Source organism: Oreochromis aureus, linkage group 23 (genome assembly GCF_013358895.1).
Source record: "Oreochromis aureus strain Israel breed Guangdong linkage group 23, ZZ_aureus, whole genome shotgun sequence".
Taxonomy (NCBI): domain Eukaryota; kingdom Metazoa; phylum Chordata; class Actinopteri; order Cichliformes; family Cichlidae; genus Oreochromis; species Oreochromis aureus.
The window spans coordinates 36876741-36900987 of NC_052963.1; the positions used below are offsets into that span (position 1 = coordinate 36876741).

Here is a 24247-nt window from a genome sequence, read left to right on the forward strand (position 1 = left end):
TAAATACAACTTTATTTGAAAATGTTTTATTTCAGAAAACACAGAGAAAGTGGAGCGTTATCCCTCCACACTTCCTGTTTATATTGGAAAAGAAAATGCAGAGCAAGTGAAAACAAACAACCACAACCTCAGCAGTTGCTCCACTTAAGTGGAATTTAAAAAAAAAACAAAACTCTATTACAGTGATTACAAGCTAAATTTTGGTGTGTATGTTTAAGAAAATTTGGAAAAGGGAAGCCTTACAAACTAAAAACTACATGAGTGTTAAAGGCCAATTTTAACTAATATTTTTGTCATTTATTTCCCTTTTCTGTCAAGGAAACATGGAACTCTTAAGTCAAAATGCTTTAAAAATTTTTAAGCTCTCATACATTTAACCAACTTAAATTGATGTGGAACAGCCACATGTGGAACAGAGAGCAAAATAGGGATCCTGAACTTTAAATCTGTGATTCTGCAACAATATAAATGGACTAGAAGTTTAACATTTGGGGTGGAAAAACTTTTAAAATCCTATTTGGGAGCAAAGCAGACAAACTTTTTAAGTGTTTTTATCTGATTTGACTGGCGGTTCCAGTGACATCAATTCAATTTAGTTAATGCTAAAGATAGAGGCCCAAATAAGTCAAGATGGGTACTAAGTGTCCAAGCTTGCATCTAGAAGGAAAATTGATTAATATCCACCACTAATATGGCAAATGCATGTTATTATCAGTTAACAAAGTCAGTATGACCAGATGCTACAATATTGGTGCATCCATACTATATTAAGTGGTTTTAATGTATAAAACCATCATATTTTGCCAGACACTCATTATCTTCTGAATATTTCAGCATAAAAAACAGTTAATTTGAATGTGTTTTGTCCCCTAGCACCACTTTTTTCCACTGTGGTAATTCCTGCTGTAGTGAATCCAGATAAAGACAGGAAACCAAAGCATTCTGCCTGAGGCTTTTTGCCTGTTACATGTGTAATATACAGAAAATTCAATGAATTTGGGAATGATGAGGAATGATGTTTAAAACACTTCAGGTTGTTTGTCGTCAGCTTTGTAACCGGATCTCTCATCCAATTAGAAAATTAATTTGAAGAGAATTAAATCCCTTTGATGGGGATAGCTGTTTTTAAGAAAGTCTTGGATATGGCTTGGATGAAGTTTATCAGAACATACTTCTTTACACTTAAATTAAGGGATTTTTTATTTATTTTTTTATTATTTTTTTTTTTATTTTTTGTTAGATGAAAAAAAAATAACTTGACGCTCCTGATCTGGAGTTAATGAGGGAGAAAAAAAATCTGTGGGCGGGGGAAAAACAGTGAAGACGGGACAGTGACCGTAAGTCATACGCTTTTTTTCTGTGATGACGCACTACTACCCACTTTAAGTGAGAACAAACCACAACCACTTTACACAGTTTCACTAACTTAAACAGTTTTTATTTAGGACGGGGCTTTAGTTCTGCTCCAAATTTACTTATTGCTTTTCATTATATTATATTATATTATATTATATTATATTATATTATAAAACGAATTTAGCCTTTTGCATGAATTATTTTTCTTTTTACTATTTTTCTGTTCTGTACTTTTGGCCTTACGTATTTAAAGACCACACCACATATCTTACATTGTTTATTTGAGGCGTTTTCTTACATGTTTACAGTCTTTCAGATTTGAACCACAGCTGGGGGACACAGGAGAAAGACCCTGTAAAGAGGAAGGAACGCTGAAGTGGATCACTCATACAAGTTTTCTGAAGCTGAAACTACAGCCAGTGCAGTCCGGATTCTTATTGGACGAATTATTTGAGTCTTTGCCTGATTGGCTACTACTGTGAGCAGCAAGCGAATACATTGGCCCAGTGAACTACTCCTCCTGCAGTCAGCCCCCGTGTTGTAGCTGTACTCTCCTCTCAGCACAATCTTTGGCATATATTACGTACGTGTAAGGATACACTACATTCGTGAAAAAATGGCAGCTGACGAATAGAAAAAAAAGTGGATCTTCAGTCGAAAAAAGAAGGCACTTGTAAGTTAATACTTCAGAATGAATGATTTGGAGTTTGGGGAAATTATCCGTGGAAGCTTCTCAATCCTGCCTACGTGCGATTCTCTCCGATAATGTGGAAGAAACTGTTCTCAGAGGGTTAACGCTAAGGTTAGCCAACCTAGTTATTAGCCAGCAGCGGTAGCTAGCATACAAGCAGTTCCAGTTGTCAACATTGGGCCTAGACTATTACCTGAAACCGTTAATGTTACGCAACAGAGAGCAGAGATGCATCATATATCATATATAAATCATATATGCAACAGTCTAAAACTCGGCGTTATGATAAATTAATTAAATTATACCTTCCTGCCTCGATATGTAGCCTCGCTAGCTGTTACAATCCAAGTTAACATTAGAAGGATGGTGGGTGAGGCGACATAACCAGCTGATTTGAGAGTAAAAATGAGAAAATTTACTTCTGGCTGTTGGTAATTATGAGGTTATAAATGTAGGTATTGTGAATAATAACCTCTTGGGTCGATGTAACGTTAGCTCATAGGCGGGGCGTTATTAGCGTCATTATAATAGGCATTCAGCGTGGCTAATATTACCTTAATGACTGAGACCGCGTTTCTACTGTAAACTTGAGGGGAGGGTACGCAGTTTTTATTTGCTGACCTAGAACAGCTGTTGTGCTTTCTTTATACCAAACTCACTAACTTACGGGACTCCTGCTGTTGGAGTTAGTTACATTTTACAGATGTTTTGGAAATGAAAATGTGGGAATGTACACAAAGTTGCAGACTGTGTCGTATGGGCTGTCCCACCACAGGCCCGGTTGTAGCTGAACCTCATGAAAAAAACCCACCCTGTACGAGGCTTCCTGTCTCCGTGGGAGTGACCCATTACTGGAAAACCACAATACTACGCGAAAGAGGTTCTGATGGTTTTTTACTTTACGAAAAAAGGTTGACTTCCTTTTTGCTAACCACAGTATCCTTTGCCTACCTTCATACTTTTACTATGTGGGCTATTTTTAGGGGCATCTCCACTATTCCTTTAAAACTATAAGCTCATGCCTGACCTCCTCAGAATCAACAGTTTTTTTTAGCATATTAAATGCAAAATGTCAGTTGAGCTGATTAGTAACTTAAGGTCTGCTGATTTGAGGCCCTATTCAGATGCTGGCATCTCCTCTCTCTCTGAGATGACTGTAGATGTAAACAATTGTAAATGATCTCACATAAAAAGGAGCATAATGAACTAAAAGCTAATATTTAGAAGTTTAATTTGTTCCAACCCATAAGCAGCAGCTGCTATGATTATTTCAGCAGGCTGAGGAACAGCTGGAATTAACATCTGCACATTAGTTCTCTAAAAGAATAACACAGGGCATGGTTAATATAGACAGAGACAGACTCTCGAAACCTCAGAACAAAAGCCGTTCAGCCTTTTATTGTGTCAGTTCACAAATACTGTTACAGTCAGTGCCCACAGAGTAGCTGCAGTAAAAAAAAAGATAAAGATAATTAAAGTTAATATGCACTGAAAGAAAAGGTCTCACCCTCCATTCTGTCTCAACCTTAAAGGTGCACATATTATGGAATATTATTAAAAACTGCTCAATACTATTACACATATTGTACTTAACAGGTAATACTCGCTTTCAGTTCCCTACAGCCAGTTGGAAATTATGCAAATGAGGGAAAATCTCTGATGGATCAAGCAGAAGTAACAACTATTTATTGATACGCTAATCGTGTAACTAAGAGAGTGAGAAGGAACATCACAGCACCAAAAAAGGCTGCTGCAACAAACCTGAGCTGCACAGAAATTGAGATTGGATGGTAGAGATTTAAGAAAGCGTTACGTGAAATATGTGCCATGTGGGCTCTACCCACCTTGCCCTGATTTCATGGCTGAATACCTTCACTCACTCCAACATGGATCTGTCACTTCATGTTGATAATGGTGGCGTTACCGCTTCGAGGATCAGGAGGATTCATGTTTGGTTTTTTTGTTTTTCTTTCATTCTGCTGTAAGGGATGTACCAATCAAGATTTTCATTTTCTGATATCACTACCATAGATGTGGGTATCTGCTGACACCAAATACCTATCTGATACCCGTGATCAATAAATAACCTGCAACCCTGACACTGAGGAAGACTGGGACCATTCCCAAACAGTAAAAACCTGACCCCCAAACTGCTGACCGTTCTTCCATGCTGTGTTAGCTTCTTCTCGACGAAGAAGATGTCATATTTGCCAGATATTCAGTCCAGATACTAGATTGGTGCATTGTTTTTTTTCTCTATTCGTTTTTTTAGAGGTCTGCAGGCAGTCATCTGCATAGCTTAAATACCCATAATACTTCACTCTCTGTAGCCAAATACCTGCACAAATAGATTTAGAAGGAGTATAATAAATCAGGCTTTAGTTGTCCATCCCAGTTTCTCATTTGCTAAATTGCACATCTTTTATTCCTCTCTTTGAGTCTTATGCTACGTGCCATTTGAAGTGGGAAGTTGGAATTCCGAAATTCACAATTGGAATTTTCAGCTCAAACACTCCCTCGAGTGGGATGTTCTGGTTTGGACAATTTGCCTTGTTGTTATCTCAATATTTTTAAGGCGTTTCTGTCTTGTTTCTGTTCCAAATAATCCATTTTTGTGTTTTCAGGACAAACTTTCAGAGAATACGGAAACAAGTCGGGTGATCATCTGGCACCTTGTTCAACACCATAAAAGTGCCACATTGGTCATCTGTCATCATGGGGAAAACGCCGCTAAAAGGCAAGGACCTCTTATTTGTTTGAGGAAGCTGGTACTTGTGCTTATACAAAATGTAAAAAACAGGGGTTTTTTTCATAATGTGAAAAAAAAACTGGTAGTAGTTTCCCTCAGATGTTTGTAAATGTTTGTTACAGAGATTGTAGGGTATGTGGCGCCCACCCAAACAAGTTTAGGCTTGAGCCAAAAAGGAAAACCACCCATATTGTGACTAAATTCATATTCTAACCAGTTCTATTAATCGGGGCTTCACTTATCCTAGAAAAATTAACTTTTTTTGTTTATAAAATAGCTATAATTAAAAGAGGGTGTCTATACTTTATTAAATTCCATAATAATGAATATGTTCTGTGTTCAGACCGTAATTTAAAGCTTGTCATATAAGTTAAATATATAAGGGAAATGTATTGTAATGCCTACATTACCTGAAGCAAGATATAAGGGTTTAAAATGCTACTAAATTTCTTTTCTTGTTGTTTTTATAATTTTTAGATCAGAAAGAAGCCAAAAAAGAGAAATCAGGTATGACTCCCAGACATGATGAAGTTGATGAAACTCAAGATGCACTCTAATAGGTGTTTATGTAATCAGAGCAGGATTATAGTTGTTTTATGTAACTTCCTCATGAGCTTTTAATGACATGCCATTGCAACAGAGAGAGGTTTGTTTGTATCGCGTACTGCTAAACATCCACAAGAGATGTTCTTCATTTCTTGTCATTATTGAGATTTTGTTCTCAGCGTTTTAAGAAATGAGAAGCTCAGTTGTGTGGCTTGTATAGGTGGACTAAAATCATCGTATAACTTCACATTTCACAGACTGATAAACAGTTTTATTTCAAGCTTTTGCACAAGGATATTCATTTCTGTAATATTCAATAATTGATATATTTAATAGATGAAATACACTTTCACTTTCTCACATCACTTTCTCGTTGTTTCTCTTTAGATGCTTTTAGCTGGGAAGAATATCTCAAGGAAACATCATCGATACCAGCACCAGCGACCTGTTTTCGTCAGGTATGTCCTCCTGAGTTTATAAATGCTACCAAAGCCATGGTCATGTGACTGGTTTGGTTTTTGTGTTAGCAGGATTACTGACAAATGTATTTATTTGAAATAACAAAAACTGTAATCGTTGTGGAGTTGTTCTCAAGAAAACATTCCAGAGTGACCTGGACCTGCAGTGTTCAGCCTTGGAGGAAGTGAGCGGCAGCTACTCTAGTGAAACATTTGCTGAGGGCCATTTGCATGCATATAGACCCAGTGTCTTAGAGGAAAATGTAAATGTAAGGGATATTGCCTCGTTGAGTGACTCTGGAATCGGGAAATAAGATGACATTTATAAATGGCTTTGGCCGATGCTAATCAGCTGGGTGACATCAATGGTGCACTGACTAAATGTTTCAACGGTCCGATGAAGGGCTGAAAGACTGTTTTCATGCATGAACTCTGGACCGGTACGCGGCTGTCTGAGTGTGAGTGCAGCAGTCCCAGTCACATGCTGCTTAGACCTTCTGTTTGTGAGGGACCGCCAATCAGATCAATTGTTTCAGACAGGACAAACAGAGGGCCTGCACCAAGGGCTAGTAAAAGATAAATAAGGATTATTTTGAATTGTAAATCATTCAGAGCTACTCTAGTAGAATCTAAGAATCAAAGCATATACGGGTCTAGACAAGACCTCGATTATGATCGTTTGTGTGGGTTTTGCACCCTTTTCATGTGGTTTTAACAAGGAAATGTACTGTGAATCACAGCAGCGCTAGCAACAAAGCTGTGGGGTCACCAGTGAGTGAGGTTTCAGTGCTGATGTATTCTGATTCAGGCAGTTAGGGACAGGGATTCAGTAAATTGTCTTCATTTGGATATTTGTTTTTTTATGCTCCCAACACCTCTTACTGGGAGTACTGGGACGGCTTTTGTTAGACTGTATAGAGAGTACAAAAACGTGTTTGTTTGCTGTGATTACAGTAATCACACTCGTGACCTTTTTCTGTTATCTTCAGGTCAGAGTCCCACCTACCAACGACTTCAAGGTGGGAATGAAGCTTGAAGCTCACGACCCACGCAACTCCACCTCAGTTTGCATTGCCACAGTGATGGGTATTACCGGGGTCCGTCTGCGCCTCCGTCTGGACGGCAGTGATAACAGCAATGACTTCTGGAGACTGGTCGACTCCTCTGACATCCAGCCTATCGGCACCTGTGAGAAGAATGGAGATATGCTGCAGCCGCCGCTGGGTAAGAGTTGGAAAGAAGCACATTGTTAACCATACAAGGTTTTGATTTTATCTTTAGTAACAATACACACAACATGAGCTGCAAATTATTCAATAAGGAAGACTTAAGTCCCATGTCATCATTATTTTGACTCTTTGTTACAACCTGAGGTCAAGACAATGTCAGACACGTGAATGATAAAGAATTATGTTCGGAATATTTTAAAAATAAAAATACATGGTGACAGGATTGTTTTCATCATATTGTACATCTTTATTTAGCACATATTGGGCCTCTGTGCAGACCCCCAGATTATCTTTTGTCTGAAACAAGCTGTTTTAGTGCTTATTCCGTTTAGCTACCCATCACAAACAGAAGATTTTTTAGCAACAGAGTTGTGTGCCTAAATTGACTATTTTAGGAATATCCTGTCTCATTTACATCATCAGTATTAAAGAGTAGAAAAAAGTGAAGCATTTAGAGCAGCCTGAAGCATAATAAACAAACTTCCCACAACGAAGGCCTTACGTCACACAGGATTTTTTAAAAAGTCTATTTTATTAAACACTCAATAGATAATATATCTGTAGATCAGAGATACAAGTTAAAATGATTCAAATGCACGATTTAAAATGCAGACAAACTCTTTTGTTGCTGTGTTTAAAAGCCTGTCAGCCCACAAGCTGCTGACTCAACTGATGGCAACAAAATGGAGAACAAGAGTTGTTTGATTCAATTTCGCTTTTAGACAGTAGAAAATGACCGAGCTCGGAGAAAAGTGGGTGAAATCTTAGGACTTTCTGGTATGTTCTGGAAACATGTTATTTGTTCCAGCTATCATTGAAGTGCTTCCGTTGACCGTTCGGGGCAAATATTTAGGGGTTGCAGAAAGGTCTAAAAATTTTCCAGTGACTGTATGGACAAAGTGGAACTTTGATGTGAACATACCATAACGCTGCCTAACAAGCAGCACTGACTAAATAACAAGGTCTACTAATAACAGTAACTTCTGCATTAGTTCAACTTGGTTTTAAGCCTTAATTCGTGTCTTTTCAGGATTTCGGATGAATGCCTCCTCTTGGCCCATGTTTCTGCTGAGAACCTTAAATGGAGCAGAGATGGCACCAGTAACAGCCTTTAAAAAGGTTTGTATTACCTTTGAAAACCTTTTAAAAAAGTATAAAGTATTTAAAGGCTGCTGCAATGACGAATGAGGACGTTGCCTTTATTTCCAGGAACCACCAAGACCCCCTCAGAATAGCTTTAAGCCAGGCATGAAGCTGGAGGCGGTGGACAAGAAGAACCCGTACCTCATCTGCCCCGCCACAATTGGAGAAGTGAAGGGCGATGAGGTCTTCATCATGTTTGACGGTTGGCGGGGCGCCTTTGACTACTGGTGCAAGTACGACTCCCGAGACATCTTCCCGGTAGGCTGGTGCTCCCTCACTAAGCACAGCCTTCAGCCCCCCGGCAACAGTGGTAAGTCTTCGACTGCAGGGGGCAGCAGACGCCTGCGCGTTCCTCACTGCTGTAAATAATGCGGTTTGAGGCAGATGCTGTTGTTTGTAATCAATCTTTCATTCATGCTCATTTAGTTGCAGCACACTCCACCTCTCCCCCACACACCAGCCCGGAAATTACACCCACAGTTAGATAAATATAAACGCAATTAACATTAATCATGTTGTCTTGTTGCTTAGTCTGACAGAGGAAAATATACACAGGGTAATTTTTAACAGGTGCTGAGCACACAGTAGAAAAGACTTGATGTTTGCCTCTGTATGTGTGATTAAATTACATAGAAATGCACATATTTTAGAAGAATAACAGATTTGGATATGTGCATGAATATAGATCTGAATATGGATTTCAGTGAGTGATGTTATGGCTCTTAGAAGTTATATAAAGGTCTTTTACACTTATTCCACCTCTCTCTGAGGGATGAGAGGAAAGAAAAAATATAAACCAGCAAGTGACACCAAGTGACAGGGACCAACCAATCAAAGGACACACAGTCACAGGTGTACTGCTTAAAAAGCACAGCTGCAAACATTCCCATTTTATTACTGGAAAATGTAATCTTCCAGTAACCCTCCATTTTACCATTTCTCTCTGGAAAATTGCATAATTTGTATTACCCTCAAACTGGAATACATCCACCCATAAGTTTCATGTCTTTATGTGAAGTTCCTTAAGTTTACTTTTTCAGTCTATATATACAATCCACACACTACATACAGTATCAGTCAATAGGTCTCCATATCTGGCAACCTTACACTCAATTCAAGGGGAATGTCTGCAGCTGATCTCTGCACTGGCAGAAGAGTTAGACACTGAATGAACTTGCTCACTTTCTTAACTGTTGCCTCACCACAGCACAGTAAAAATAAAACTTTAAAACATGCACAAATACATTTATAAATTGTTCAGAATGTGCCGCTTGTCGGATATATGTGACTTGAGCTTCCCAGATCAATGACTCATAAGTGAAGAAGTAGCTACTTTTGGCTGCTTGCTTATTCATAAGGCGTTGCTCCACATGTTTGATTTGGGAGATTTTTTTTTTATGCTCGTTGCCTTCCTAATGCACTCCCAATCCTGCTTTCTCCCAGGATTGAACCAGGGATCTTTTGCTTGTTAGGCAAATGCGTAAACCACTACACTCCTAAGCAGATTTTCCATCAAACTAGCTAAGCTAGACAAGCAGCTCTCACTGTGGTGTCCCCATAAACACTATAAAACATGGATGTAAGCCACTGTGATCTCACCTGTTAATTAGTACAGTCCCATTATTAAACATAGAGATGAGCGTTTTCATCATTGCCACATGCCGATTGGCTAATGATTTGTCAGACACAGATTATTAACTGTTTTGCTTTTCTGACTGTTAAAATAACTGTAATTTTACAAAATGAACCTAATGTTTTATTCAATGTGAAACAAAATAAATGAGCCCATGAACTCATCAGGAAAGTGTTTACAGAGCTCAGGGCTGATGATTTCTCTGTAGACTTCAACAGGACTCACCCACTCAGTCACCGCGCCTTGACCCAAAAACTACCTAATGCTCAGATTGGGTGAGTGTGAAAAAAGGGTTTTATTTAACCCAAGAAAATAAGAAAAAAATTTATATCAGAAGTACACAGTAATATGAAATAGGTATAGACCTAAAAAACTTACAAAACAAGAACGTAAATAAACAAACTATATAGTAGCAGAGCAAACCATTATAAACAAAAAGGGGGTAAACTATAGGAACACTCACTAAATTTCATGCAAAGAAAGTCCATTGCCCCCAGGCTGTTGCAGAGGATGGTTTGGTCCTCTTATTAACAGCTCCACACTCAGCTTGTTTTTTCAGAACAAGGGAGCAGCAGGTAGGCAACTGAAAAGAAAAAGAAGAGGGAATTAATGCGAGAAATAACGCGAACTATAAGTGTGGCAACTATATGTGGCAGTGATGCTGAGAGGGTGAAACCTCAAAGCGGTATACTTGATTTATATGTTGGTTGAGGAGAGTGGATGAATATTACCATATTACTGTTGTTATTTCAGTTGTGTGGTTGTGATTATGGCCATCTTAGGCTGGGCTGGTGGTTTTGGTGGTTACTCAGTTGTGTTGTTAAACAAAGGCGGTGGGTATTTCTTCACTAAACTCTCGGAAAGCTTTATAAATGAATCCATATGGCATTAAAGTGGAAAATCAGAGTTTAGCTAGAGGACAAGCGTATAAAGCACAGAAATGTCCTTTTTGTGTGTGTGTGTGTGTGTGTGTGTGTGTGTGTGTGTGTGTGTGTGTGTGTGTGTGTGTGTGTGTGTGTGTGTGTGTGTGTGTGTGTGTGTGTGTGTGTGTGTGTGTGTGTGTGTGTGTGTGTTTGGGGGGGGATTGTGTGAAATAATGTATAAATATTCAAGAACTCCAAATTTTATAGGCGAATGTTATGAAATGGTCCAGAATTAATTGGATGCTGTGAAGTTGTAGCTAACCATTGCGCCAACAGCTTTTGGTGGATTTTTTGGGGGGGTGGATTTTGATAGGTGTAAAATATCTTCACACTTGTTCAACCACCACAATCCTTAACTGTCCTATCAGCATGCAGTAATAGTTAATGGATAAAATCGGCTTCAGTGTAAGAACAGTTAAAATGCTTTGAAACTGAGACTGTATTTACAAAAACTAAACTGACTTTTTGTCTACAAGCTGTTTTTAAATAATTATTTTAATTTTTAAAGAACCATTGAACAATCTGTATGCTCCCATTTATTACGGAGCTTCTGGCCAATGCCTAAAACCTGCACTTTCTCCAATGGCCAGCAGGGTGTGACTCCTCTAGTTGTAGAAAGTGGTCACTCTGTGACTGCAGTGAACTCTTTCCTGATAACTTTCTGGTGTCAGCCGCTGGTTTTAGCTCATATTAAATGAAACGTGAAACATGAAGGTCGTTTTGTAAATTGTGGTAAATATTTAAGTTTGAAAGGAGGCTTATCTGGGATGACTTGCCCGTCAACAAGTCCTCAGTTTCCCTCATTTCTGACTTCAACATGCAGAGCTGGTGACAGGAAATGCTCCACAACCATTGTTTTTACAGTTGGATTAATAAGAAGTGGACCGGTAGTCCTGCACTGCCTCTGATTGTGAGTGTGCGGCTTCACACACAACATGCTCGATCTGGATCGATTTCCTTTCTACAGCGCTGCTAAATCATCTTAATGTGGACTTTTTGATGTGGTCCTCTTTGTAGACTGCAGCTAAGTTCAGAAATGAGAGCGTCAGAAGCCCCGAGCCAACAGTCGTAGGAGACGAGTGGTGTATTGTGTGTGAAGCTGCAGATCAGTATGGAGGCCTGTTATGTTTGTGTGCGTGTCTGTTAGGGTGGCTGGGATGAAACGGGCAGAATTACAAGTGGGAGGGGAGGAAAGCAGCAGCAGGAAAGAGGAGGAGGAGGAATAGGATTTATATTCTTCACTACGTACCTGTTTACATGGAAGAATATATGTTTACATAAAAGCTGCTCAGTGTAGTCTCTACTGCACCAGCACTCCTTATATAGCGGATAAGATTATCAACCACAGAACAGATGAAAGACTTAAAGCCCTCTTTAGTTTTCTGTGTCATACATGAGCCCGGAGACTACTTTAAAAGCTGGAAAAAGTCTTTCCCTACCACTATTTGGTCTGTGTACTTAAGAACCTTTCTCTGCACGTTGCTATTGTTAGGTATTCTTTAGTACACACACAAACAGAAGTATTTACTTGTTGGATACATGGGCTGTTGCTTTGTGTGGGTATGTGGTAGTGTTTTGTTTTTGTTTTGTTTTTGTTTTGTTTTTTTCAGTATGTTGAGAGTTTAGAAGAAGGGAAACAGAAATCACTGCACATATAAACACCCACCAAAACCAATGAACTGGTCGTTCTGGATTTGTAGCGTATTAGCTGTTGTGTCTGTGCTGTTTGTTAGAGAAACACAAAAACTGCAAAGATTATAGCATTTCATGAAACTTTGTGAGATGTCACTTGGTGAAATTTTTTGTGTGGATCCAAAATACTTTGTTTAAAACTGGCTTCTGTTCAAATGATGCACAATATTATTTTAATTTGGGGCACTTCCTGTGTCATTTTCAGTAACATTATGCTATCCTATCCTAGGCTGGCACCTGGAATTTTTTTTTTTTTTTTTTTTTTTTTTTTTTTTTTTAAATTAAGAAAAAACATTCAGCATGAGTTCCTATTGATTTGACTGGGAGCAAGTTCAGGGTCCAGAGGGTACTGGGGACAGCAGTAAGGTATTTTTGTAGGATTTGAGCGCTGACCTGAGGGACACCCTTTGACAACCCTGTCCATATACCTGACCTGCATGTCAACTGTTTTGCTTTTGTTTGTTTTTTCATATCTTTACATTTTTGTACACATTTTATTCCAAGGACACATATTTTCATTGACTCCATTTGTTTTTCTTGCAGTTACTCTGCCGAAGCACCTGCAGATTCTTCCCTCGTCGCCCTCTAAACCGAGCCGGCGATCCATGCAGTCCCCCTACAGACTCCCCAACCCTCTGCCCCCTTTGCCGGTCAGGAAGGGGGTCAGAGGCCGTCGGCCCAAGAGCGAGACCATTGCTCTCCTCAAAGCGGTGGCCGAGGCAGCCGCGGCCCAAAATGGGTCTGTACCTGAAAACACACAGCTGGTACCCCGAGTTCACAAGAAGAGAGGACCCAAACCGGGAAGCAAGGTGAGGCCCAGCTTTGACTGTTTAATCCATTATCAGCCACACATTTTTATTAAATTTTCCCTTGTACAGCACACCGAAATACAAAAGCTTATAAGAGAAAAACTTGTGGGTGAAAACTCATGACAATTCAATTTGAAAGGTATCATCTTCTAGTTTAGGAAAACATGCTTTATTAGGACAAAAATAATACACAAGCTAAATCAGTTCAACTATCACTGAATCCTTTTTGTTTTTGGACCTTGTCATTATCAGTCATACCCGAGTCATACTAACTAAAACATGCTTCATGCCAGAACTATGGATAATGATCTGAAATGTCTGGAAATGTTCAAGTTGTTGTCTTTATTCACTTTTCTGACTCTGAAGATTCTAAAACCATTTATCACAATTCAAAACATCTGAGTGAGGGACTTCCCAGCGATATACGCTCGACTGAAATCCAGTCAATGTACCCACGTTGGAATGGGAAAGCGATTGTCCACAATCATCAATGAACGCCAATAATGGCTTCATTTTCACAGGCACAAAATAGATGCAAAAACTGGGAAAACTGCTGTACCACCGCAGCAGTCCTGAAATGAAAATTACACCGAAAATGTGGGGGAACTTCCTTTTTGTAGGCAACAAGCTCAAGAAAACAAAACTACCCAACAACAGTATCGGGGAGTTTTGTTTCATATTTTCCAAACAAAGTGGTTAAACAGCAAGCAGTTGATGTTGGAGGACATTATTTACATCTTTGAATAATTTCATGAAAAACCCCGATATTCTTTTAAACTGCGTGTCCTTACAAAGTTACACATCAAAATTGCTTCAGTTTTTCCAGGTCTGTGTGCTGAGCTGGTAACTGTGGTGATGATGATTTATGTAAAATGGACCAAACGCAACTGCAGTGGTGATGGGCTCCTTGGACTATGATTGTTTGCAGATTACATTTTGATTTGTAGTGAGAGCCTGGAAAGGTGGAAGTATGCTCCCATAAAAAGAAAACAAAGTTCTTCTAAATCTGGCTGTAATGTGTCCACACTGTGAAACCTTTAAACACTGAGCATCGCTTTAACTGAGCTTAAAGCTTACAGCAGCACGTCATCACTTTGTTTTATTGTGTAATACATCAGGTGCACCCCCTTTTCACTCACAGTGGTGCACTTTTCTACCCAGTTTAATTCAGTGAGAGCAGGATTTTCAAACGTGGCTCTGAAAGATGTGAAAACTGCAAAGGAGGGCATGTATCTAAGACATTTAACCATTTTTGTCAGGCGTACAGCCACAATACAGACACTACCCTCATAACTCCCTTTTTAAAAAATCTTTAATCAAGATTATAATTACTGCCCTACCACACATATACACCCAGAACTTAGAATTAGCTTTGCTTTAACATTCCTTATTGTTAAATTGTGTTCAAACATCTGTTTTTCAGAGAAAGCCCAAAATTATCCAAGGCTCCACACAGCTGCCGAGCATCCAGGTGCCACAGGAAAGTCCTGCCAACCTAAACTCAGTGGTTTCTACAGGTAAACGCTAACGGCTCTACTGGTGCAGTAAATGAAAGCTCTCATTTGAATGTCTGATTAGTTCAGTGTGTCTGCGTCATTTCAGTGTGTGTGTACGTGAATAAGCACGGAAACTGCGGACCCCACCTGGACAGGAAGCAGATGCAGCATCTACCTGACCACTTTGGACCAGGTCCAGTGAACTCTGTGCTCCAACAGGTTGTCCAGTCATGTATAGACTGTGCATACCAGCCTAAAGTCCTGCTCAGCGCTCTGCAGAATGATTCGGGCGGAGGGGAGGTCGTCAAAGGTATAAAGTTGTTCTGTTATTGTCACCTTAGGCGGCCGTGCATGATGATTGATAGAATAACAAAACATGTTATCATCACCACAGTGAGAACAGATGGTGGAGTCCGTGTGGTCAGGCTACCGTCGGCTTCCAGTGCTTCCTTTGTACTGCGCTTCCTGGAGACCATGTGTCGTCATCTGCAGTGCGACAACCTGTTCAGCAGCCAGCCCTTCAGCCACTACTCAGCTTATGAGAGGAGCAAATCAGGTAAAGCCTGCAAATTTTTTTTTAATAGCACTGTATACAAATTGCTTTTACAGAATACTTTGACAAACTAGCAAAACAAGGATGGTAAATTCAAATAAAAACAGACATAAGGCCAAAAAAACTGTTTAAAATGAAAAAGTTAGAACAGAGGAAAAAACATCAAGACAAAACTCCATCAGCTATAACAGAGAATATACCCAAGGAAATTTTCAGAAGTGATACTTTCAAGGACATTACAAAACGATATGAGGTAATGGAGGATGAGAAGAGGAAGATGTCACATAAAAGGAAGTTTAGAAAAAGAAGGGATGTCAGTGGGCCTCATCGCCTCAGGCAGGTTCTTCACCAATCAAGGGGTTCTAATGCAAAAGGTTGGTCATCTTATTATTTAATCCTGGACTTTGAAAGCGGCAGGAAGACCTAACCTGATGATCTAATTCTACAAACGGGCAACAGTATGGGGTCAACGTTTCTGCTGTCTAGAGAAAGGTAGAGAAGCCTGGATCAGGGTGATGAAATACTAAAACCAGTAAGAAACCAGACTGCTACATTTTAAACCAGCAGTAATGCAAGAGTAACTTCTCATTTCCAACACAAAGAAAAATGTTGCAATAATCTGGAAGAAGAAACTCCACACATGCATTAAAAAGAGTTCTGTGTGATTATCTTTAAACTTTCTCACATATAAAATGAAATGTGGAATTTTGATTTCGCCATTGTGGAAAAAAGTGGAACGTGACAGACAAGCTCTTACACCACCTTCATTTAGATGTGATAAGTTTCTGTTCCTGTCACAGAAAGGTGAGAGCATCTCAAAGAATCCTACAGCCACAGATGTAGTGCTCTGGGATTTAGTTCATCTGTGTAGAGAACATGAAATATAGATTCTGTCCTGTGTGGTCCTGTAGTTTGTGCACATACAGTAGTTGAGGTCTAAGATTAAGTGGTATGCTGTGAGGAAAGTCCATGTATACAGTCGTATATCACAACTTTGGACTCATTTCCACTGCCAAAAAATCCTCCTTAACCCTGTTTAGTTTGTGCAGCTGCTGGATGGTGGGAATAATGAGAGCTTGACACATCAAAGACGCTGACTGACTGCAGTGAGATTAAAAAATGGGGGAAAATCTTGATTGCTTTCTTGTGTGGCTCAAACCACAACTAACCTCCAGTGCAGAGGACCTACCACCTAACGATTGACTAACAGTCAGTAGTAACCGGTTGTGTGGTTTCAGCTGGAGTGGGGATGCCAACAGCCGTTAGTCCGAGTGCGTCATCTGTTGGGAGGAGCTGGCTAACACTAACATGGTTCCAAGAAAGCTAAAGAGGCTCCTGGAACCCAAAGATCCCTCCTGAGAGAAATTTGGCCCTCTTCAAAAGATGGATCTCAAACAGATGGACTAAGAGTGTTTGTTAGGATTGTGTGAAAGTATCTGATCAGGCAATGAAGCATGTAGGCTAGTGGAGTGACGACACTCTTGGAATAAAAATGGCAGGTGTCTTGTTAGATCCAGATTGTGCAACTAGGCTGTAGATAAAATCTGACAGCGCAATCAAACTGAGAACTAAAGACATCTCAGAAGCCACACAGCCATCTTTTTACTGATATTTGAGCTCGTGTGGTGGTGTAATTTATACACAAAAACCACTGGTGTGAGTTAAAGTGAGTTTCTGTGTTTCAGTGAAAGAAGAGGTGATGGATGCGCCATCACTGGCAAGAGGGAGTAAACGAAGCCTCTCTGGAGTCTCTCCACCGTATGCAGCGCCGCTGTCTCCTAAACATTTACGTGCTGAAGCTCATCCTTCAGAAGGTACAGCTTTCCTTACAGATCTTATTGTTCCTCCCCCAAAGGGGGGGGGGAGTATGTAATCTGTTACATTTGTTTGTCTGTTTGTTAGCAGTCTACTGTTCAGTTTTCATGATATCAGATTTGTGTGATGGTGGGCAACGCCTCAAGCTGATTTAATTTTGGTTAAAATCTGGTCAAGTTCACACCTAAATCACTAAATCAGTTTTTTCATTAAAAAAGGGACCAGCTGACATCAACATGTTAGCTTTAGTATAGCTCCTGTCCTTTCGGGGAGTTGGCGCCCTCTGAGTGCTCTTATTGTTCCTGTAATACAGTGGTCCCTCGTTTATCGCGGGAGTTGCGTTCTAAAAATAACCCGCAATAGGTGAAATCCACAAAGTAGCTAACTTTATTTTTTACGATTATTATAGATGTTTTGAGGCTGTAAAACCCCTCACTACACACTTTATACACTTTTCTCCGACAGGTGTAAACATTTTCACACTTTTCTCTCTTGTTTAAACACTCTGAAAGTTGAAACGTTGGTAGAAAAATAAGTCCAGTATTATAATGAAACCAAAGCACCCGCGGTTGCCTTTGACGGTGCAAAACATTTCATCGACAGTGTTGTGTTTGTTGGGGAGAAAACTTACAAACATACAGTACTGCACTTCAGAGTCACACTGCTAGCGATTGGAGATTTAGATAAATTTGACAAGCTGAACGCATTCTGTACTGTACAGGAGACACGGCATGAGATTGATTGACAATGGTCTACAGCCAATCAGAACGCAGAACACACACAAAAAAAAGCATGCAAAATTGCACAAAAGAAATCCGTGAAACAGCAAGACCGCGAAAGGTGAACCGCGTTATAGCGAGGGACCACTGTACAGTAATTATTTTTGAAAATGGCAGCAAATTAAAATTATTCAGAAACCTTCATTTGTGGAAAAACACAACCTTGTATTAAATAATTTTTTTTGTAATCGGTAAGAACACATTTTCGACTCTGTATGCTTATTCTTGGTCTCTGCTAGGCTAGCTTTGCATGATTCTGGTCCTGTCAAAAAGAGCTGGTTCAGCTCACTTAGCTGTCCCAGTGTTCCCAGTAAGAAGTCTTCAGTGCACGAACAAATAGAAATCATCCCAGTAAAGTGACTTTACTGAATCACTGTCCTCACTGCCTGAATCTGAATACATCAGCACTGTAGCTTCACTCTATGGTGACCCATAGTCTTGTTGTTAGCTCCGCTGTGATTCACAGTACACTTCCTCATTAAAAGCAGATAAAGAGTGTAAAGCCCAGGGAAACAGTCATAATCTCAGTGTTTAATTAGAGCCTGCTAAGATATTAATGTGGTTAGGAGTGCCTGTTTGGGCTTGTTTCGGCTTGGGGGGGGGGGGCGGGCGCTATTATCCTCATTTCCACTTCTTTATTTTTATTCTTCAACCCAGCTAGAATACTTTGCTGTCAGTGGGCCCATTTCACAAGCACTTGTTAATTGACCGTTACTCAGTCACCGTTTACGCTAAAGAGAAAATTCAAATGGTTTTGGAAAGAAGAGAAGACGAGCTTTACAGAAATATTGAGTGTATTGCGGTAGTACATAGCACTCGCAAGCTACTGCTGTCTGAACACAATCAGAAAAATCAGCTCCACCTCGATCTTACCATCTGTGCTTCACATTACTTTAACTCTGCCATGTTGGGCTAGAAAGAAAATTCCATTAATTCCTGAAAAATGAGTTTTACAGCCAAAATGACAAAATGGGTACAGGCAGCCGGTGATATGTGGGTGATAAGGATTGAGGCAAACTTTCCTCTGATTGGCTGCCCCTCAACGGTCAAGCCTAACCCCACCCCCCCCACCCCCGATTATGTTTTTGCTACGATTTGTGGGTTGAACTGTGATTCAAGATTCAAGATTGTTTATTTGTCACGTGCATAGTTATACAAGTACAACACGCAGTGAAATGTGACCTGCCGAGCGGTCAGGAAGGCATCTGGACGTGGCCGCGCCATCTTTAATCGTGTACCACGTGTATAGGAACAAAATTAAGCAAGCAGTGCGCACAATGACTGTGCAGCCAGATCTGTGCGCCTAAGATGACCGTATAAAAGAGCTCCACTGTATGACCTCATACCGAGCCAAAAGTAGAAAAAACTGTGGACGTTTAGACGTCTCTGAACTCTGAGCTTTTGACTCACAGGGATTACTTTTACAGAGACTGATCTGCAAATTCACAAGTGTGTGTGTGTGTGTGTGTGTGTGTGTGTGTGTGTGTGTGTGTTCTATCTATCTGCCTAAAAGAATGACATTTTAAAGTTGTGCATGTTTTTTCTCTCTCCAGCAGAGACTCTGCCCCATGAAGAGAATGGCTTAATAAAGGAGCAGCGCTACATGGACTCCGCCTCCAACTCCATGACCCCGCGACCCCAGACTATGCGGAGTTCCTCGGAGTACCACTTGCAGGCCAGCAGCCTCTACCATCACAGCAACAGCACACCGATGCGCCGCCTTTCGTCTAACCCTGCAGAAATGAGCTCCACACAACCCCTCAGAAGAGTCGAAGGTAGAGAGAGAGTGTGTGTGTGTGTGTGTGTGTGTGTGTGTGTCAGATACTCCTGCGTTTTAAATAACACAATATAAAAGGCTGCTGCAAATCTACATAAATGAATCATGTACTTACGAAGTTGCAATCAGCTGTCCTCCAATGGTTCAGACATGAACTTCATCATTTTGCTGAAGAGTGAGTGATGAGTAGTCCAAACTGATGAAACCACAATTACAGTCAGATCCTAAGTGATCCATGTGTTAATGAAGTTACTGCACCAAATGAGTACATGACCCCAGCATGTTTTGGCCAACATAATAAACACGACAACTTTTTACCATAGGTTCATCTACTAGGAGGCTCAGAGGTAGCACTGGTGGCATTCAGTATTTTCCTTATGCAGTGTTACAGACGTCTACTATGAAGGAGGCTTAAAAGTAAAAAAAATTAAGTGAACTAATAAAGTGTCACCGCAGTTATTTGATACTGCCACATTACAGATGCCTCGTAAGGCGGATGTTGGAAGTGTGTTTGGGCTGTTAAGTTCGAAAAGTGAGGGGAAAACAGGATTTGATTCTTAGCATGGTAATTTGTGCATCACTAGCAATACCACATAAAAGGTTTTTCTTTTGATGAATGGAGCCCGATCAGCGGTTTGTGGATAGCTTATTTAATATTTGTGAATTACAAATAAACAACAGTAGCTACAGATTAAAACTGCCGCTGGCTTGGGTCGGTGGGGCAGCTCCAGCTTTCTGAGATGGAAATCAGACATGAGAGAGAGTTCCAGATGAACGTAACCTGCCAGTCACTCTGTAATTTGCTACTGTAGTTTGAACATGAGAAGAAATTAATTACATTTCAATGTTTCGTGCAGCTGCCAGCTCCACCACAGGTCCCGAGGCTCTGGCGTCTGAGAGGGAGAGTCTACAGTTGCCCAACAAAAACCCCTCCTCCTGGTCCATCGAAGAGGTGATGCAGTTCGTCAGGGACGCTGACCCCACAGCTTTGGCACCTCACGCTGAGCTCTTCAGAAAACATGTAAGTTGATGAAAAATTAATCCGATTTTCATGGTTTGTATTCATTTTTACTCTGGAGCTCGTTTGTGGAGAACATTCTTGAAAGGAAGTCTGTACACATCTCCAACTACCCACAGATGGCGGCAATAAGCCCGTTTTCTATCGTCTGTGATCTTAATCTGCAACGAAACTTTGCAAACACTCCATTTAAGGCGGCTCAGGCTAAGATGATAAAGATGGCCTTCATTTAACAAGATCTAGAATAAGCCTCAAGGTTTCCATCGTTTAACCTGTGAAAAAATGGTCATGGTTATGTTCAGTTATGAACCTCATTTTACTCCAGCTGTTACAGCAATCTGATAAAGTGAAAAGTTCATATTCTAAAACCTTTGACTGATATTGTGTCTGATTGTGAGGGCAGTGTTACCTGGGTCGTTATCTTCCACCTTGTGCACCCAGCAGACTTCCGGGGTTGGAGGCAGAGCAGCGAGATGGGCTTTATGAGCATAAAAACCCCACAATTGGGGCCTAACTCACTGCTGAAGATCCCCACAAAAATAATTACTGCATGGTTATTTAAGCTAATGACAGAGCGTTTCTGTTTTTCTAATACAAGTCCTCGTATCTGTTTCCACAGGAGATTGATGGCAAAGCTCTGATGCTCCTGCGGAGCGACATGATCATGAAGTATATGGGTCTGAAACTGGGGCCCGCACTGAAGCTCTGCCACCACATAGAGAGGCTGAAACAAGGCAAACTGTAACTACGAGATCCCGGCAGAACCCACGAGCAATAAGCCCCGAGAGAGCCGGCGTTCGCATACTGACTCATGGGGCACGCAGGGGTTACATGTTACTCCAGACTCCACCTGGAGGGAGCGGATAGATGTTACAACCTCATCCCGACTTTGCGAGTGGAGAAAGTGTGCCGTGCATTGCTGACACATTACCTCATCCCCTCATCAGTGAACAAAAAGCTGTTCGGCTCTCATAGACATGCTGACTCTGAAATCCCAAAGGAAAATAATCCCCGTAGTGTTTACATTGCATAGCACATGTGCGCACGTTTTTTGTTTTCTTTTTTCTTGTTTTTTTTTTTAATGGAGGAGAAATCTTTTGATCCTGGTTTTGGATCCCCCAAAGATGGAGAATGTTTCTTCTTATATCAAATGTTATTGTTAAATCGATAAGGAAGGGTTGGTATACCGAGAAAAAGATCCATCAGATATTCCTCCACAGGGTTTGAATGCTGTTTTTTTATCATGTATAGCGGTTTATCTGCCTGCCCGAAGAATATGAACCAATTCCACTTCTTTCACACAAGCTTTCTTTGCCTTGAACTTTGTCGGCGTCACGACGATTATGTTATATTCTGACGTTTCCCACGAGTGTCTGGCAGAATCAGCTCCTGCTGCAAGGCATTCTCGGTGGTCTCCAAACCGTCTGCATCCCAAGCACACGCCAGTTAAGGGTTTATCAATTTCAACGGATGGGAATGTTTAGGAAGTGCAAATCGGACATTTCTAAGGGCTTTCTTTATTAAGTTTGACTTAATATTTTTATCAGTCGTGTCATTTAAGCTCATCGGTCCGACCTCAGTGTTGTCACTTTCGACCATTACAATCACTGTTAGCAATGAAAACAGATGTGTACAGTTTTATGGGTTTAACCATGAATATCAGCGACAGAATGTACATTTTGTAGAAACGTAATATTTTAAGGAAATAAGTTAGAAATGTGAAGATAAAGGGGTATGGGGGTTCTTCTTTTTAATAGTTAACGCAGTGCTTTTAGTTCAAATACTCCCAGTACTAAACTCTGCCTTGCTTTACCTACAATATTTCTCAGGTTTATGTGATCTTTGTTAGTACAAGATTTTGTAGCATACTGTTTATAATATACTTCCTGTTACCCTGTTCCCTTACTTAAAAACTTGTGCCATATAAATAGTCAACACATGATCCAAGTGCTGTTGATTTTTTTTTTCCCTTCTTGCATCTTCTTTAAACTACTTGAAAAAAAGTGTTGCAAAACATCACTTGTCCATTACGTCACACCAGATAAACGATGTGTTTATGATGTCGTGTATTTTCTTTTCTATAAACCTGTCAAAAACAAAAAGATATACCTGTGTTGTTACTGACATTTTCATCTGATTAACCAGCATCACATATAAAAGCTTGCTGTCAGTTTGCTGATTTAGGAAAATGTTTTGAAAATTCAGGAAAGTGAGAATTTCTGTGTATTTAAAACAAATGTTATAGTCCAGTATTTTCATTGATAAACTCCTCACGTCAGCCTCGGTGATGCTTGCTTTAAAATTTTACAAAAGATAGACGTCTGGCCTGATTGGGTTTGTTTATGACATGAAGTCAGAACTATTTAAGTTTTTAAAAAAATGTTAAAATAATTTTGCAGAAAAAAATAAAACTTTGCTAGGTACAGCTAAGTTTAGCTTATGCTAAGTGCTAAACAAAACTCCGCCTCAACCTAGTGGTGGAAACAAGCCAGCACAGCTAGCTAGCTAGCTTAAACAAGTGAAAAATATAAGCTAAAGGCATTGCTAGCAACTTCAATTCTTAACACTGAAAAACAAAAGTTAAAAGAGAAAACAAAATACTTTGAAGCACAATCAAATATCTTAACACACACATATTTAAACTTTGTTTATAATTTTAAAGGCTAAATGTGTTGCTAACAGCTTTATTAGTTAAACGTATAAATCAACAGTTGGAAGTAATTAAAACACTATTTAAAAATTATTTAATTCTTGAAACTGACACTGATCAAGGTTTGAAGTATCTAGTTCAACTTATGAGTAAATACTTCAAACGTATTAACTAAAACTATTGCTAGTTGTAAAAACTGTTAGCTAAGAGTATGAAAGTCTGATAAAAAATGTCAAAAACAAACAGTTAAAATAGATTACATTGTTCAAACAAACTTCACTATTGGATAAAAATAAATTTAAAAAAAAATCAAAAAATTATTACACTAAATATAATAAATATAGCCATAAAAGGAAAAGTTGTGACAGTTTGTTAGCAGCTAACTCTAACTGATGAACAAAAATTTTAAAGTTCAAATGAAAACATTTGAATATGAGAGATTACGATGAAGGGGCTCTCAGATCCATCTGACAGGACTTTGGCAGTACATCAGATAAAAATGGGGGATCCACGACTGTAGACCGTAACTGACGTTTGATAGGATTAAAACCCAGTCTCAGACCCAATCATTTTGATTCAAACCACATGTACAAAGAGCAAGGATAAAGCGATGATAAACTCATTTAATTAAATATTTAAACATCTTTGTTTGTATACCTACCAGTTACCTTCTCTGTCTGCATGACCTACTGTGTGTTGTCCTCCGATATCAAACCATTTCCACCAAGAAACCACAAACCTTTTAGAGAGTAAAATCTTTTCAAAAAAAGAAAACTCAGGCAAACAATTCAGAATTGAAGATTTTAGTTCACTTCCATATAAAAAAAGCACACATACTGTACAGTAAGCAAACATTTATCTCCCATCACATTTCAAATGATGACCTTTTAATAAATCTGCTGTCAGAAGCAAAAAGGTGCTTCGGCTGTA

General features: G+C 39.7%; 1 protein-coding gene across 4 annotated transcripts; it reads left to right on the forward strand.

Annotated features, from left to right (window-relative positions):
- The first annotated feature begins 1889 nt into the window (after nt 1-1889).
- On the forward strand, nt 1890-22727 carry LOC116331139 (sex comb on midleg-like protein 2). 4 transcript variants are annotated; one of them, XM_031753733.2, is made up of 16 exons: nt 1891-2029; nt 2823-2927; nt 4672-4784; nt 5274-5303; nt 5730-5800; nt 6790-7024; nt 8060-8148; nt 8239-8482; nt 12964-13229; nt 14653-14746; nt 14832-15035; nt 15120-15281; nt 16964-17092; nt 19426-19647; nt 20507-20670; nt 21287-22727. In XM_031753733.2, exons 3-16 carry the CDS (start codon nt 4763-4765, stop codon nt 21410-21412), a joined length of 2058 nt encoding a protein of 685 aa, XP_031609593.1. In that variant the 5' UTR covers nt 1891-2029; nt 2823-2927; nt 4672-4762; the 3' UTR covers nt 21413-22727. The 4 variants fall into 4 exon arrangements, with proteins under 4 accessions (XP_031609592.1, XP_039462787.1, XP_039462788.1 ...); XM_031753732.2 differs by lacking the exon at nt 2823-2927 and having other exon boundaries at nt 1890-2029; XM_039606853.1 differs by lacking the exon at nt 2823-2927 and having other exon boundaries at nt 1890-2029; nt 19429-19647.
- Nucleotides 22728-24247: the final 1520 nt, after the last annotated feature.